Source organism: Copadichromis virginalis, linkage group LG16 (assembly GCF_057382275.1).
Source record: "Copadichromis virginalis isolate Kocher_CV1m ecotype Utaka linkage group LG16, C_Virginalis_male_GT1.1, whole genome shotgun sequence".
Lineage (NCBI taxonomy): Eukaryota > Metazoa > Chordata > Actinopteri > Cichliformes > Cichlidae > Copadichromis > Copadichromis virginalis.
Window position 1 is genome coordinate 20,489,539 of NC_140633.1, and position 15,030 is coordinate 20,504,568.

The following is a 15,030-nucleotide window of genomic DNA, read 5'->3' on the forward strand; positions in this document are numbered from 1 at the left end:
GTTCTTTGGAAATCATTGTCCAGAACTTGGAAATCAATTGATGCTTCCTCCCTATCAGAATGGCACTTAATGCACAGATGAGAGAGAGAGAGAGATTTGTCTTGTGCAAAACAACAGTGATATGTAGTCCATAACAAATCTTATACTGAGTCTCTCTCAGTCTATTAAATGTAGAGATAGGTTTGACCAGGGCTTCCTGCCAGTCATCCTTTATAAATGCTGTTTAAATCCATTTCACTTCATTTATGGGCAACATTTGGCAGCTTGTTTGCATCAGAGGACGTGAGTAGAGAGTGAAATGTGTAATGGTGTGTGGGATATTTTCAGCCCTTTGGACCCGAGCATCATTTAAACACCACAGCTTACCTGAGTGTTGTTGCTGACCATGTTTATCCCCCCAAAAAAGAATAGTAATATAATAAGTATAGTCATTTTTCTAACATATTTGATGAATCTTAGTCATCCTAAAGGTTTCACAAATGTTTTCTCCTCTTGTGTTTCTCAGTATATTTCTTTCTGTGTGGCGCTTCTGTGCTAAAACGCTTTTGTAATGTCTGAACTGAGCCACTGAGAGGCGATACAGAGAAAACAGAGTCCCGCTTCAGGCTGCGGGTCCAGCTCTTCTCGTCGCTCGTCATCCGCGAACAAGAGGAAGTGAACAGGAACAATAACAGCCGACACACCGGAGACCACAAAGAGGGCAGGCAGCAGTGTTATCTGTGACGGCAGCGATGGAGGAGTATAACTCTGGAGAGGAGGTACGGCTTTCTTTATGAGCGAAGTTCATCCAAAGGTCCGCAGCCAGCAGTAAACTTACAGCTAAATTACCTAGCTGCTAGCTTAGCCTGTTAGCTAGGTGTGGTCCTGTTATCAGATTTATTTAAGGCGATAACATTTGTTTTAATTTAACCCAGCCTCAAATACAATGAAGGGAAAATGTGATCATGCAGTTAATCATCTGATATTAATATTAATAACAAATAATACAGCTTTCTCTATCCTCCTGATGCAAACATCCTTCATTGTGGTGCACTGACATTGCTTTCCAGGTCACAGGGATAGGAGACGAGGAGGCACAAATTGGAGAAATGAGAAAAGCCTTCAGGGGTGTCCAACTCCAGGCCTCAAGGGCCGGTGTCCTGCAGGTGTTAGATTTGTCCTTGATCCAACACAGCTGATTTAAATGACTAAATTTCCTCCTCAACATGTCTCGAAATTCTTTAGTGGCTGGTAATGAATAAATCATTGATATCTAAAACCTGCAGGACACTGGTCTTTGAGGCCTGGAGTTGGACACTTCTGTGGTTTGGTCTCAAATCTCCATTATACAAAGCAATAAATCCTCTGCTATACAAACAGGAAGCGCAGTAGGACAAGAACTTCCTGCTCTCATTAAAAATAAAATAAAATGGTTATTAGTTACTTGCAGAGGTGAGGGCAAGCTGACTCATTTAGTAATACTTAGTTTAACTGTGATTCAAAAATGTAATTCATGCAACTTTAATTTCAAATTTCAAATATCCTATGATATTGGTGTCAAAGTTGCCTGTAAAACAGATTTTGGTTTGAAATTCTCACTTGTTTTTAATCTCGTGTACTGGGAAAAATATGATGAATTAAAAAGGGCCAAATTTCAGCCTGCCCTGTGTACTTCAAGGACCTGTAATGAGGACTATTTTTGTAGCATGAACATCAGATTTCGCATCACTTGATTAAATATACGAAAATGACCGCACACAAAATCTGTTGATGTTGAGGGATTCAGGTGGAGGCAGTGATTGAACATTCATGGAATAACCCGGATCCTCTTTGTGCTTCTTTTAAAACTGATCCTGCAGGTCGGCTTTAATCCCGATGAGATCAGTGTCTCGGTAAAAGAGGTATGTTCTCTAATCTTTGGAAACATTCATAATAAACAGTATTTTAAATGCAATCAGATGGATGGATGACTTCCTGTTTACTGATTTAATCTCAGTGCGTTGAAGGCGTCATCGGTGGAACAGATTATAACCAGAGTAAAGTCAACCAGTGGACGGCCAGTATAGTGGAGCATTCACTCACTCACCTGGTGAAACAAGGTCGGGCGTTCAAATACATAGGTGAGCAAGTCCCTGTGTTCGATAACGTGAGCTTCCAGGACATCAAGCTTATTTGTAGCGCTTGTGTGTGTGAAGGTAAGCGTGTGTTTGTTGTAAAGCCGCTCTCTGATCTGTCCCAGTGAACTGTACGATCATGCAGAAGAGCGGCGCTGGGCTCCACACAGCCAACTCCTGCTACTGGGACACAGCCACTGATGGTGAGACACTCAAAAAAACAAACATTATTTCAAAATAATTTAAATCCAATATTTTTAATTGGAAGTGGCACAAATGATAACACATTAGAGTGATGTGCCACTTTTTCTCCTCCACATCCAAGAGGAGAAAATAATCAGTTTTATCTAGTGATTTTTTTTTTTTTTTTTTTTTTTTACTGATTTAAAACAAACAAAAAATAACCACAACAGTCAAAATACAGAGGTACTCAATCACCCACAGCATAAAATAGAGGAATGATCTTATAATAAAAATATAAGTAGATGGCCGGACCAGCATAGACCTGCCTGCAAGCAGATGAAATCATAATGAAACCTAAACGTGTTCTTGTAATTATTAATCCCATGGAGGAAATTAAAACTCCAAAAATATTTTCAGCACATGGAACAACTTAACTGTTTGATCTACACTCTGGACTTCGTCACCAGTTACTGGACTTCTAATTTTTTCAGACTTTCATTAAAACTGAAACGTCCCTGTCGACAGGGAGTGCTCCTAAAGAAGTTTCTGGGACTGCTTCACCCACGACCAAGGTTCATGGAGAAGAGGATAAGTTAAAGGCTCAGTTTCCCACACATGGATTAAGCCTAATCTTAGAAAACTTTGATTATGATTGCCATTGAAAGAAGTTTTTAGTCAAGGACTAGGCTTAAATAGACTGGAGAGACTGATCTTTTATTCTTTTCTCTATGTAGCTTAGAAGTTGGTGAAGTTGTGCCAGAAACCTCCTTTCTGTTTTTTGTTTTCAAATGTTAGAATAAATCACATTTTCTTGCTATAATGCAGAATCTCCATTTAACCTAACATACACAGAAGCTGGAGAACCCACACAGGCTCAGAGAGCGCCCAGAGAGGGGGTGAATTCAAACCCAGGACCTCCTTGCTATAAGGCAACAGTGCTAACCACCACACCACTGTGCTGCCAACTTGGAGCTATAATTGTGGAAATAACAATAATAATAGTTAATATCCGTGTTTGCATTTTACATATGACACTGATGTTACATTTTGGATTAAACCGGGTTAATTAATTTATGAGAGGTGGGTTGTAACACCCCCCAACACTCAGACCAGATTTGCCTCCCTTATGTTGATGCATGGTGCCATGGTTGTTGGTCAGTTTTTTTTTTTTTTTTGATCTATTGAATAACTTGCCCACAAAACTGGTTTATAAATGGAATCATAAAAACATGTATTTCATGTATGATTTGGAGTAATTTCCTCTGCTTGTCTGTGGGTTTTCAGGGAGCTGTACTGTCAGGTGGGAGAACCGCACCATGTACTGTGTGGTCAGTGTGTTTGCTGTAGCTGTGGCGCTGTGACAGCCCTGCGCCCACCTCTCCATCTTCGAACACTGTCATGTCTCAAACTTTGCTTGAATGACACTGAAGATCCTCTGATTATATACCCTCTGATAGACGCTGACCTACAAGTATCTATTTCTCCCTGCAGGCAGGAACAACAGTTTTGGTTTGAGTTGGCAGCCTGTGAATACGTGCAGGTCTGACAGTGACAACATGTTGTTTGGTCTGGACTGGAGTCATGATCTGCAAACAGACCTGTTTGGAAAGTACTTTTCAAACATGCTCAGGTGTTTTCTTTGGCCCAGAAGTACCACATGTTGACTGTATTTTTTTTTCCTGTTGTGTAAAAACAGATGACTGCTCTTTGTGTGCAGCAGGAAGTTTACATTTGTATTTTTGACTGAAATATCTGAACATTCATTGGATTGTTTCTTATTAAATTTAGCACTGATATTCATCCCTCAGGAAAAACTATTTTAATTTTTAATTTTAATTGATGACATTCCTTCAGTCTCAACTGTGCTTTGTGCTGCTAATTAGAAAATGTTAGCATGTTTGCAACTTTGTCTCCTTCACTATGTTCCCTTAATAGAAACTGAACTATGACTACAAGAAGCTTTGTATGTTAGAGAAGCTCTGTTTAAGTAATCACTACAGTATACTGTATTTCTACTAGTCTATATTAATATTTTAATAAGTTATTGAAATGTTTAGACAAAACAACAGTGTTTTTCCTGTGATGCATTTAATGGTCAGTCCCTGTAACCAGGATTTTTTTTCTTTTCTTTTTTTTTTTAAGATCTTCTGTATTACTGTTGAGTTCAAGACTGTTTTTGTTGAATTTTGTCCAATAAAGTCCTTAAAGATGTTCCACTGTGTGTTTTCGTGAGCACTGATAAAGAAGCTGAAGGCCAACACCTTTGGATGAGAGGATGGATTTAACCAGTGTTGGAGTACAGCGTACTTGGTTTTTCACTCTAGTTTCTGGTCTCTTCATAGCACCACATTTGCTTAAACTTGCCTTCAACTCAGTGTAGCATATTTTTGTATACCACTTGGAGCATTGTGTATGCATTTCTGGCACTGCTCTGGAGTGATTCAGAGCGTACCTGGCTCAGAGAACTTTTCATATTAGTCATGTGGGGTTCCACAGGGCTCAATACTTGGGCCTCTGCTATTGGGAAGGATGACTGCTTTATTCAAATTTGAATTGAGTGTCTTGAGAAACTAAAAGCTTGCATGGCTCTAAATCTTAAGCCTAAGTCTTAAATTTTAAGAGGTGATTGTTTTTGTTTCTGATGTCACCGGTGGGACTTACCCTATGGCACAGTATGGATAGCCTACTGTCACAAACTTTTGTTTTAGGATGGACAGCGGCTTTAGACCGGATGGTCAGATCAGTGCAGTGGTGAAATCCAGCTTCTTTCAGGTGAGACAGTTGGTGAAGATTAAAAAAAACAAAAAAAAAACATTGTTGAAATCTAATTTTAAAACCATAATCCACATCTTTACCATGGGATTACTGTAATTCTTTGTATGTTGGTGTTAGCCAGTCCTCCCTGTCTCATCTTCAGCTGGTGCACAATGCTGCCACACACTTTTTAACTGAAACACAAGTTATTCTCAACATTTACGTCAAATTTATTTTTATTTCTGATTAAATATCCTGATTTTCTCTGTGTCCACCTCCAACCCACTGAAAAGAAGTCTTTTATAAAGGGTGTGCCAATGCACCTTTGCTAAAGTAGATAATTAAGTAAACAGTGGGTGCCTTTAATTTGCATTTAGAGCATCCCACTAGCCACACAGATCCCTCCCAGGTCACTTCAGTAAGTCAGGATAGAGCAAAATTCACTAGTCATCTGCAAACGAGGATTTGCTAAAACAGGCAGTTTCACTGATCAACCACTAGAGGTCAGCACAGATTCACATTGCGTGACAGATCAAAATAATGCAAGACAATATTCACATATAAATATAAATTTAATTTCTTTTTTTTTTAAAGTACGACTTCATATTTTCAGTGCCTCCTTTTGTGTCTCTATATGTTTGATGTGTATATTAATTTTTTTTGGCTTAAACAGTGCTTTTCTTATTTGTACAAACATAAGAAGCATTCATGTGATTCCCGAGGTCATCATCTCTCTGCAGACACGTTGCAAAAAGTAGTTAGTGCAAAAACAACCACAATCACATTCTCTCTCTATCTCTTGCTTTCTTAGTACATTAAAGGTTGAAATAAGAATAAATACTTTTAACAGTTCAAAACACAGACTCTTTTTCAGTTAGATACAGTAAATGTTTCGCGTGCACTCAGTGTAAATTTTCCAACTAAAGAGACAGACAGACAGAAACACAGTTGACAGACATAATAGGCGAAAATAAGAAAAGGAAAATGCAAATACATCCAAACAAAGCACATCACTACAGCTGCTGCTGCTCAAAAAATGAACCAAACCACCAAAGTCCTTTCTTTTTTTGTGTAAACGTGCAAAAGCCATTGGGAATGTCCGTGCTTTACAGTAACAGTATGTCTGGCGATGGAACAGGCTCTTTTACAACGTGTGGCGATTAACATCTCATCATCAAACACGAGCACATCACGAAAGCAGCGCGTATTAATCTTAAAGCTCTTATTAAGGAGTACAAAAGCATAATTGTGGCCAAAAAAACTAGCACGGGGCCGGCTCTCCCCCTCCTCTGCAGAGTAACCAGTTACACCTCGTCTGAGGCTCCACACATGCACGCCTCCATGCCAAAGAGACACTAAATACAATCACTTCAAATGCATTGGCTCCTTGTGATCAGTAAATGCAGCATATACGTGGACACGGTCTCCGAACCTAAAGAAGAGAGTGAGGTGATGGTGCCTGTGGGTTTTTTCTTGGTTTTAAAGGCTGCAGGATGAATTGTTGGCATGTAGTCTGATAAGACAGGCTGCGCGTTTACAGCAAGGATAGCTCTCACGTTAAGGACACATTTGCTTCATGTAGAATTGCAATGGATGTATGAGGGATCCATGTGGCACTTAAAAAGATTAAAGAAGGTTAGATAATGTCCTCTTAATGGCACGTAAGAATAATTCTGATGCGTTAAACGGTGCAGGGTACACCGTGTCTAATGTCACCATTTATTCCACCTCCTATGTTGCTGTCCATTTCGTTCGGCGTGTCGAAGGTGGTGTCATTGAGCATGTCATACGTCGTGTCGTTAGGCATGTCGTCTGTGCTGTCGCTGGCTGTGTCGTGGGGCCGCTGTGTGGCTGGCTCTTTTGGCGCAGATGGGGTCGGGGCCTCCTTCATCATGGGCCGGTTCTGTGGAGAGCCAGAGCTGCACATCAGGCAGAGAAGTGAGGAGCAATCCCAAAGGCCCTGGGTCATGCTGGAGGAGAAGAGCCTCCGACATGGGTGGCAGAATTGGTAGAAGACCAGCATGAAAAAGATGGCGATGGCGTAGGCTACCAGCAGCTGCAGCACCAGCAGCGGGGCACAGATGAACTTGTAGATGTCTGTTTTATAGATGTACCAGAGCAAGAGCAGCGAGGCATTTTCCACAAAACGCAACATGTAGTACACGGCCATGCGATACCAGTTCTGGGACTTGTTGATGAGGTCTGGGTCACTGAGTTTCACCTGCACGGCAGACCAGCAGAACATGTTGATGCCAGCGTAGAGGAACGTGAGCATGCAAAGCACGATGGTGGTTCCCACTCTGGTCAGAGTTTTTTCTATATTCTCAGGGAAAGGGGAGTGGCTCTGCCAGAACAGGATCCAGGGGTAGAGGAAGAAAACGAGGAAGTTCAGCAGAACCACGGGCAGGATCCAAAGCTGGAGCACCGAACTGAACAGGACCAAAACCACAACGCGAGTGGCGATCTCAAAGCTTCGCCACAGGAATATGCAAACATAAGCCATAGGCCGGACGTCCACTTCATAGTCATCATATTTGATCTTGATGGCCAATATGTTGCAGCGCAGGGCTCCATACACAATGGACAGGAGGGAGATCACCATCAGTGTGCCTGACATGCAGATAGAGACAGAGTCATTTTTTTTAAAAAAGTTGGAAAAAATAAAACAAACAAATCTGCCTATAAATCAGTGAAAGCACGTCTCCAGTTTAGGATACTTTGCAGCTCATTCCATGTAAACACTGCTTCGTTCCTGAAAAACTCTTCTACCAAGGTGAGTGTGTACATGAAGTACTGCGTTGCCAGATTTCTGAGAGAAAAAATATGATAATAGAGCTTTAAACTCACCATCTACTTTGTAAGGTACATCTGCTTAACTGGTAATTAAGATAAATATCTCAATCAATCAATCAATCAAAGCTTTATTCGTCACATGCAGGTTGCCCTGCAGTGAAATGGGACCCCCCCCCCCCCCCCCCCGACCTTACACATATAGCACAAACATTACATGCAAACATACAGGTCGGAGATTGGTAGAATCAGAGAAAAAACATTGAAATGTACACTACAATGGGGAAAGTACAAGAGGAAAAAAAGAGACCCCAACTCATGCTATGCTTCCATGGTAGGACAGCATGAGAACAGGAAACAAAAAAACTCCTCTGCACAAAAAAGCACATAAATGTCCACAGCACAACATTGTGAAGACATGACAAGCCACAGGGGTGGGTGGGGGGTGAGGAGTAATCCGAAGCGAACACAGCAGCCGCCCTGCACAGCGCTACCATTCCAGCGCGGCACACAGACCCGCCGTGTTCCCTCGCAGGAAACAAGCATCGAAGGCGTTGGAAAGGGAGGGGGGATGAGTGAGTGCCTATCAGTGTAAGTCTAAGTGTATGTGTGCGCGTGTCCATAGTTCAGCTGTCGCATGCAGCAACTCAATTTAGGCATTCGTACACGATCAAAGCAACCTGCTGAAGTTAAACTAAGCATCAGAATGGAGAAGAAGGATGTTTGCGTTCGTTTTTCAGAAACCGCTAATCTACTGGGATTTTCTAACAACTGTCTCCAGGGTTTACAGAGAATGAAAATAAGAAAATATCCACTGATGACTATGAAAGCTGTCACACAGTGTTATCACTGCAGTGACGTTGGAGCACTGACAGAACGTCTCACTCAAAGACAGATATGACAGGCCACTGCAGACTCATTTCACAGCTGGAAGAAAACAGACGTCCTGTGCATATAAAAGAAGCTTGGTATGAGTTTAAATTTCTGCTGTCAAAATTACTATGTTTTCTGTAATATTCGAGAACAGTAATAAGGCTGACATTTTTAGTTTATTACAGGATAGACTGAATCACAGGGAGAAGTGGATGAACCTTCACAGACATGATACCATTAACTTGGCATTTTCTGCACGTGAAACTAATCTGTGATTAGAGATTGCTAATTGAAACAAATCAAAAGCAGACTGAAGGTGTAGTTAAAGCTTTCTCCCCTAGGTACACAGTATTAAAGTAACAAGGCACAAAGCAGAGATAGGCCTCTAAATACATACAGGCCTAAAGTTTTAGGTTATTTCTCTATTTATAAACCCAAAAAGGTTAAAAGAAGAACAACATATCACAGTTTAATTACATGCAACATAATTTTATACAAACTAGTTTTCTTTCATAAAATATTTTACACATGCTGAGCCATTAACATCCCATTTAACACTTGTTACGGCCCTGGGCCTTGGAGAGAGTGAGACTACCCTTTTGTGCTTATGCAGATCACAGTGTGCCAGACCTCGCGGACGATTGGCTGCCTGGAGATCCCATGACCACTCCATGACCAATTGACTGGCTGATTGTCTGCACCGGGGAGTATAAAAGGCTGAAGATCCTTCACACTATGGTGAACTGCTGCTCTGAGGTGAACATGCAGTGGCCTCCTCGTCTGCTTTGCATGTGAAGCTTGTTTGTTAAACCTGTTTGCTGTGTTGCTCTTTGTTTAAACCTGGTATACAGCTGAACTTAGTTTCATTAGAGTTTTGTGATGCTGGCTTGCCTTAGTTAACCCTAAGCTTTTACTCTTGCCTGTTCTTTTCTGTTCTAAAACCCCTTATTTACTCAGATTTTGTGAGAGGGCTGGTGTATGTTTCTCCCCTCCTGTCGCCTAGCAGAGGGGGTCGTAACAACACTTCAGTTACTTTAGTTGGTTTATATACAAATTATGAGTGAAGTTAGACGGTTGTTTCTTCATGTGTTCACAGATCGATTTCAGAAAGATTTTAAAAAACAAAACAAAAAGCTGTTTGTGCTTTCCATGTAAGTGAACAATTTACACTCGCAAGAAAATAAAGATGGGATCTTAAATTGGCGGTATGAGTATAAATGACTATAGCAATATGGGACCATTATTTTAGGACAGATTTAAAATATGTAATTTAAGATTTTCATGTTCGGGCTATGACACAAAATAAGACTGAGATATTTATAAAATCTTTTATTTTGACCCAATTCAAAGACCAGATGTCCTAGTTTGACTGTTTGAACCCTTTACTCGATTTCTCCCAGGAATACTCAGGAATAGACCTGCTCACCCCCCCACTCCACATACACAGAAACACACACAGCCTGGCTCCCTGTTGGCAAACAGAATCACCATTTTCCATCTTTAGTATCAGAGAGGCGGTTACATAACACCACTTTGACTCATGAAAACATCCATTCTCTCATTTCCAATATCGCACTTAGCTGATCAGCCCACATTGTAGAGGACCTGTGACGGACTCTTAGCAGAGCCGGATGGGTGGATGATCCATAAAACTGTCCGGTCCCACACAAACACACGCTTACGTCATACGTGCTCCCCTCACCTCTTCCGATGGACACCCCTTGTTGCAGGACGCAGATGTAGAGCTGCAGCGTGAGCTGGGGGGCTGATCCCAGGAAGGCCTGAATGACAGAGGTGCGGGCAAAGGCCGCTCGGTGCGTAAACAGTTTCCCCTCTGCCTGCCCAACCTGCCGCTCCACCTCCTCTGCCTGACCCCTGCGGGGCATCTGCTTCTTTCTCGTGATGCTGACATAAGGCTCCTCCACGCGGCCCACGCTGCCGTAGATGCAGAAGGCCTCCAGACACCTGAAACAGGAGAGGAGATGAGCGTGTGCATCGGATTTCATCCACCTGATGAAAGTTGGATATATTGTACTGTCTCATTAACAACCCTCTAATCTAATAATTCAGCACAGTGTTGTAAAGGTAGTTCTCTTTATTTAATTTAGAAACACTGACCAGCATAAGGCAAATGAACTGTGCTTATCTTTTAATGGCCATAACAGCTCTTTAAGGAAAGGACTCATTTTCCTTCTAAGGCCGATTTAGTCCATTTCTCTGCTTGCTGATTATGTAGTCTTGTGAGTTTATGTGAGGTTGTACTTTACAGGAAAAATGCTATTATTCAGAGCTTAAATTTGATGTAACATAAAGTTTATTACTGTTTATAATAAGTATAGCTGAAGAATACATATAGCTTATTCTGCATATTAATTCAATGCTTGTTGCTCAGAATTATGAGCAGCTACAGAAGCCCAAAGAGCCAGGGGTAATTTTCATATGATCCTCATTTGGCTATCCATTATCTGTGTCAAATGAGGCCTCAATGACAGGACAGAGTCATGTATTGGCAAGTGCGACTCTAAAAACACTGAGGTGCATAGAGCGGGCAAAGCGCCAAAGGTTGAGGCAGCGTTGTCCTTGTCAAGCAGTGCTGATGCACAGCCGGTAAACAGCAAGTCGCAAGGATTTAGCCACAGGAGTGCTCAGGGACACACCGTTTATCAGCATGACTTACACTGAACAGACGTGCTTAGTGAACGCCTCACTGAGTTAGTAAAAATAAACGACGTCATTCAAGGGTGAATATCAGTCTCGCGCTCTGTCTCTGCAGAGCAAAGCATGTTGTCGGGAATACCTGAACACCTGCAATCCCATGTAACTATTCGACTGTTGGTGAGGCAAAATCCTGCAGATGTTTTCATTAAACAACAGAATTGTGAAAAAAATGTGATCACAGCGCCAGATGGCTCGATTTCACTATTTTTAAAACTGCAACTCTCCTGGGATTTTCACCGCAGATGTCTCTAGAGTTTACTCAGAGACATCTGAGTAAAAAACAACCAAAAAACCCATCGTGTCAGCAGCAGTGCTGCAGACGGTGATGCCAAAACGGTCGGGCTGGATGGAGATAAGAAAAAGGTTACGGTGACTTAGATAACCACTCTTAACTGCTGAGCAGAACAGCATCTTGCAGTGAAAAATGAGTCCGATCCTGAGACTGAAGCTGAAGATGTCAGCTGAATACAAAAAAGCTGTGGCTTTTCTGTTGGGGGAGGGGTGGTGTTGTCTTGTCATCTTGGCACACTTTGGGCTCATTAATATAAATTAGCAATTGTTTCAATGCCACAGCCTATTTTAGTGTTATTACTGGACATGTGCAGCCCTTTAGAGTTCAGCATGTTTTTATGGCTGCTCCCAGCCTGTCACAGAGCAAAAGCAACCTGGATTCATTATGAACATCATGATGAGTTTAGTAAAATGTCTGTCAAGCTACCAGATCTGAATCCTGTAGAACAGCTTAAAGACGTCGTAGAACAGGATCCTTTAGCTGACAAAACTCATGAACTTATGTAACAGGATCATGTAAACAGCTGTTTACAACACTCCAGGTCATATGATGAACTGCTGGCAGAATGATAGTCATATGCTTCAGTCACTCGTGTGTATTTGAAATCAGCATTTGCTCTCTTTTGCTCGTCTTTGGTCTCCACCAGCTCGCGAGGAAAACATCTGCTTTGGATTCATATTACAAGTGACCCAGTTCACTTGGTTATTTCACGTTTCTTGCTACGAAATATAGCAGTTATAACCACTATTTTTATATCCCCGATGACAGGTTGGGACACGTCACTTTATAAAGACTTCTGATGCACATCCAGTCATTTTGCTCTACAAGCAGGCCTGAAATACCACAGAAACTGCTCACTTCACAAAAGAAAAAAACAAGATTTCTCCAAATAAGCTTTCAAGAGTTAAAAGGTCATTTCACTCCCAGATCAGCTCTGCGTATTTGTCCCTTTAGCCTATGAGGCCTCTGTTCCCATTCATCTAGCAACATTTAGATTTTTGACCTGTAACATTACTGCAGAGTCACGAGTATTTAAAAAAAAATGTTATTGGAGGTTTAAATACATCTTAAGGATAATTTGTTTAATAATTTTGCATACGCCCATTTAAAAATCCCACATCTATGCAATTTTTTGAAGCTTTTGCACTTGTTTAAGTTGTACATGAGCTTTAAATTATTTCGAGTTGCAGAAAAGGCGGAAGTAGACTTCTGTTATTTTGACAAACTACTCTTCAGCAACACTTTAGTGTTAAATAGATTAAAGAGCACTTCTCTTTAGGGCGACAACAGAAGAAATGATTACACCCAACGCAGACTTGTGAGAGATTTGAATACTTTCTCTGATGGTGACACACATCAAAATATCAGAGGTGTTGTTTTGGGAAGTCAAGAGGAGGAAGTGCTGCTGTGCTGTCTGCAGCAGAGAAAGAGAGAGACATTCCCCGGTCTGCTGTCAGAGATAAGGAGCCAGCAGTGACATGTGCTATTCTTAGATCTGGTCTTCACCGAGGAAGGATGTAGAGGTCTGAACAGTAATCATTTGAATGCAGTCGGGAGGGTAGGGAGGCTGTGCTGCTCAGTACGACTCTATTCACGAGCTGAATCATGAGGAGGCATAATTACCGTATGTGTGGCTGCAAATACTGGTTGTTTAGATTGTCAGGATTGCCTGTCACAGTTGTTATTAATATGGTCTATTAATTTTGGAAAATAGCAAAAGCTTGAATTGAATGAGGAAGATTAGAAAAACACCCATGAGTTTAATCAACTGCTCAAATAACCGATCTTAAAAAATAATTACTTGTTAAATCAGCTTGTTTTGTCCAACATGATACATGTTCACAGTTGAGAAACCAGTTGTGCATTTTAGCTCAGAAAGGACTTAAAGAGTGAGTGATAAAAAACAGATGTGGTAGTATGAGCATGTGGAGTTGCACTTCCTGCTGATCAGTTCCCAAATGACTAATCCAAAATTTCTGGTTTATCGAACATAGGAAAAAGAGGAGAAATGTACCAACCCATAACATAACCAACTTTGAACTAAGACAAGAGCAAGTCTTCCCATTTCATCACTGAATCACACACATAGTCTGTAAATCACTCTTCTGTCCATCTGGAAATGAATTAATCAACCAACTGCAAACCATGAGTGGGTTTTAATGAGTTTACCAGAGTCAGATTTCCTGCTGTTTGTATGTTTGATAGCAGTTTCATCTCTGTGTGTACAGCAGGGATGCTTTCTATGTACAGGATTGGGCTCAGGCTTATACAAAGAGGAAGACCGGGCCTATTATGATTTAAAGGTTTCTCCGTGAGTGTGGAGCGACTCCAGTTAGGCTTCATAACGATGATTTAATGTCCTTTCAGTCAGAACAGTCATAAATCAGCTTTGCCCGAACGATCATGGCTGAAGGTGATCAAACTGGTAGAAGACCTTATTGTACTGTAAGTGCTTTGGCTCAGCAGCCTGCCAGCTGTGTATATATGTAACATATATCGATCAACAGTGGCAACATTGATCAGCCTTTTGCTTCCGAGCTGAACAACACGGACATACAGCACATCATGCGCCAGTATGTATGGAGCCAACCAGACAAAAGGCGAGAGAAAATGAAAACAACAGCATGTGCGCAATGCATTCATCGCACCATCTGTAAGCAGCTTGTGCGCTGGCAGGCCTGGCATGTTTTTAAGAGGAAAAAAAACATCCGTGGGCACGACACCTGTGGGAGGTAAGAGACATGCCCTCGGCAGAACACAGTGGACACTGTGGATACAATGGGATCCAAGCTCCTGTTTGACAAACGGAGGTAAACATGTCAGCACTGACCTGACGATGGGACCGAGCTGCAAGATGTGCAACAGCAGAATGAGCGGTCTGTCTCTGCTCAGGTCCCGGTGGATGAAGGTGAGGGTGAGCTGCACGAGCACGGACGGTACGAGCGTGAAGAGGAGCGTGAGCCCCTGCCAGATCTGGTCTCCGGCGGAGCGGTACGTGGAGCTGAGGTACAGCGCTGCCGTGGTCTCGGCCGTGAACAGAGACACCGACACAAAGATGGAACTGGGGAATCGCATCCTCACTCACTCCGCCATTTGGGGAATGCGGCGCGCTGCTTCGCTCAGAGTCTGCACGTCCATAACGAAACCACCGAGTCGTCGGTTGGAGTGTTGGAGGAACGCCGCCGCAGGAGCAGCAGCTTGTCTGCGATATGTGAGGCAGGCGGGACAGGTTCACAGCCAAGTGTTGTCCCGGGGAGAGACTGCTGGGGGCGCAAGAAGCGCTGCGCTCTCCAGTGCGCACTGAAGCGCCAGTCAACGAGACGATAA

General features: G+C 42.1%; 2 protein-coding genes across 2 annotated transcripts; one reads left to right on the forward strand and one right to left on the reverse strand.

The window, feature by feature from the left end:
* Positions 1-544: 544 nt before the first annotated feature.
* LOC146690657 (dynein light chain Tctex-type 3-like) lies at positions 545-4,487 on the forward strand. The gene is made up of 5 exons (XM_085433691.1): positions 545-758; positions 1,839-1,880; positions 1,976-2,099; positions 2,219-2,296; positions 3,561-4,487. Exons 1-5 carry the CDS (start codon positions 732-734, stop codon positions 3,635-3,637), a joined length of 348 nt encoding a protein of 115 aa, XP_085289817.1. The 5' UTR covers positions 545-731; the 3' UTR covers positions 3,638-4,487.
* A 1,096-nt stretch (positions 4,488-5,583) lies between these two features.
* On the reverse strand, positions 5,584-14,978 carry xk (X-linked Kx blood group (McLeod syndrome)). The gene is made up of 3 exons (XM_085433689.1): positions 14,534-14,978; positions 10,396-10,658; positions 5,584-7,640 (listed from the first exon to the last, which is right to left on the reverse strand). The coding sequence occupies exons 1-3, from the start codon at positions 14,776-14,778 to the stop codon at positions 6,712-6,714; spliced, it is 1,437 nt and encodes a 478-aa protein (XP_085289815.1). The 5' UTR covers positions 14,779-14,978; the 3' UTR covers positions 5,584-6,711.
* Positions 14,979-15,030: the final 52 nt, after the last annotated feature.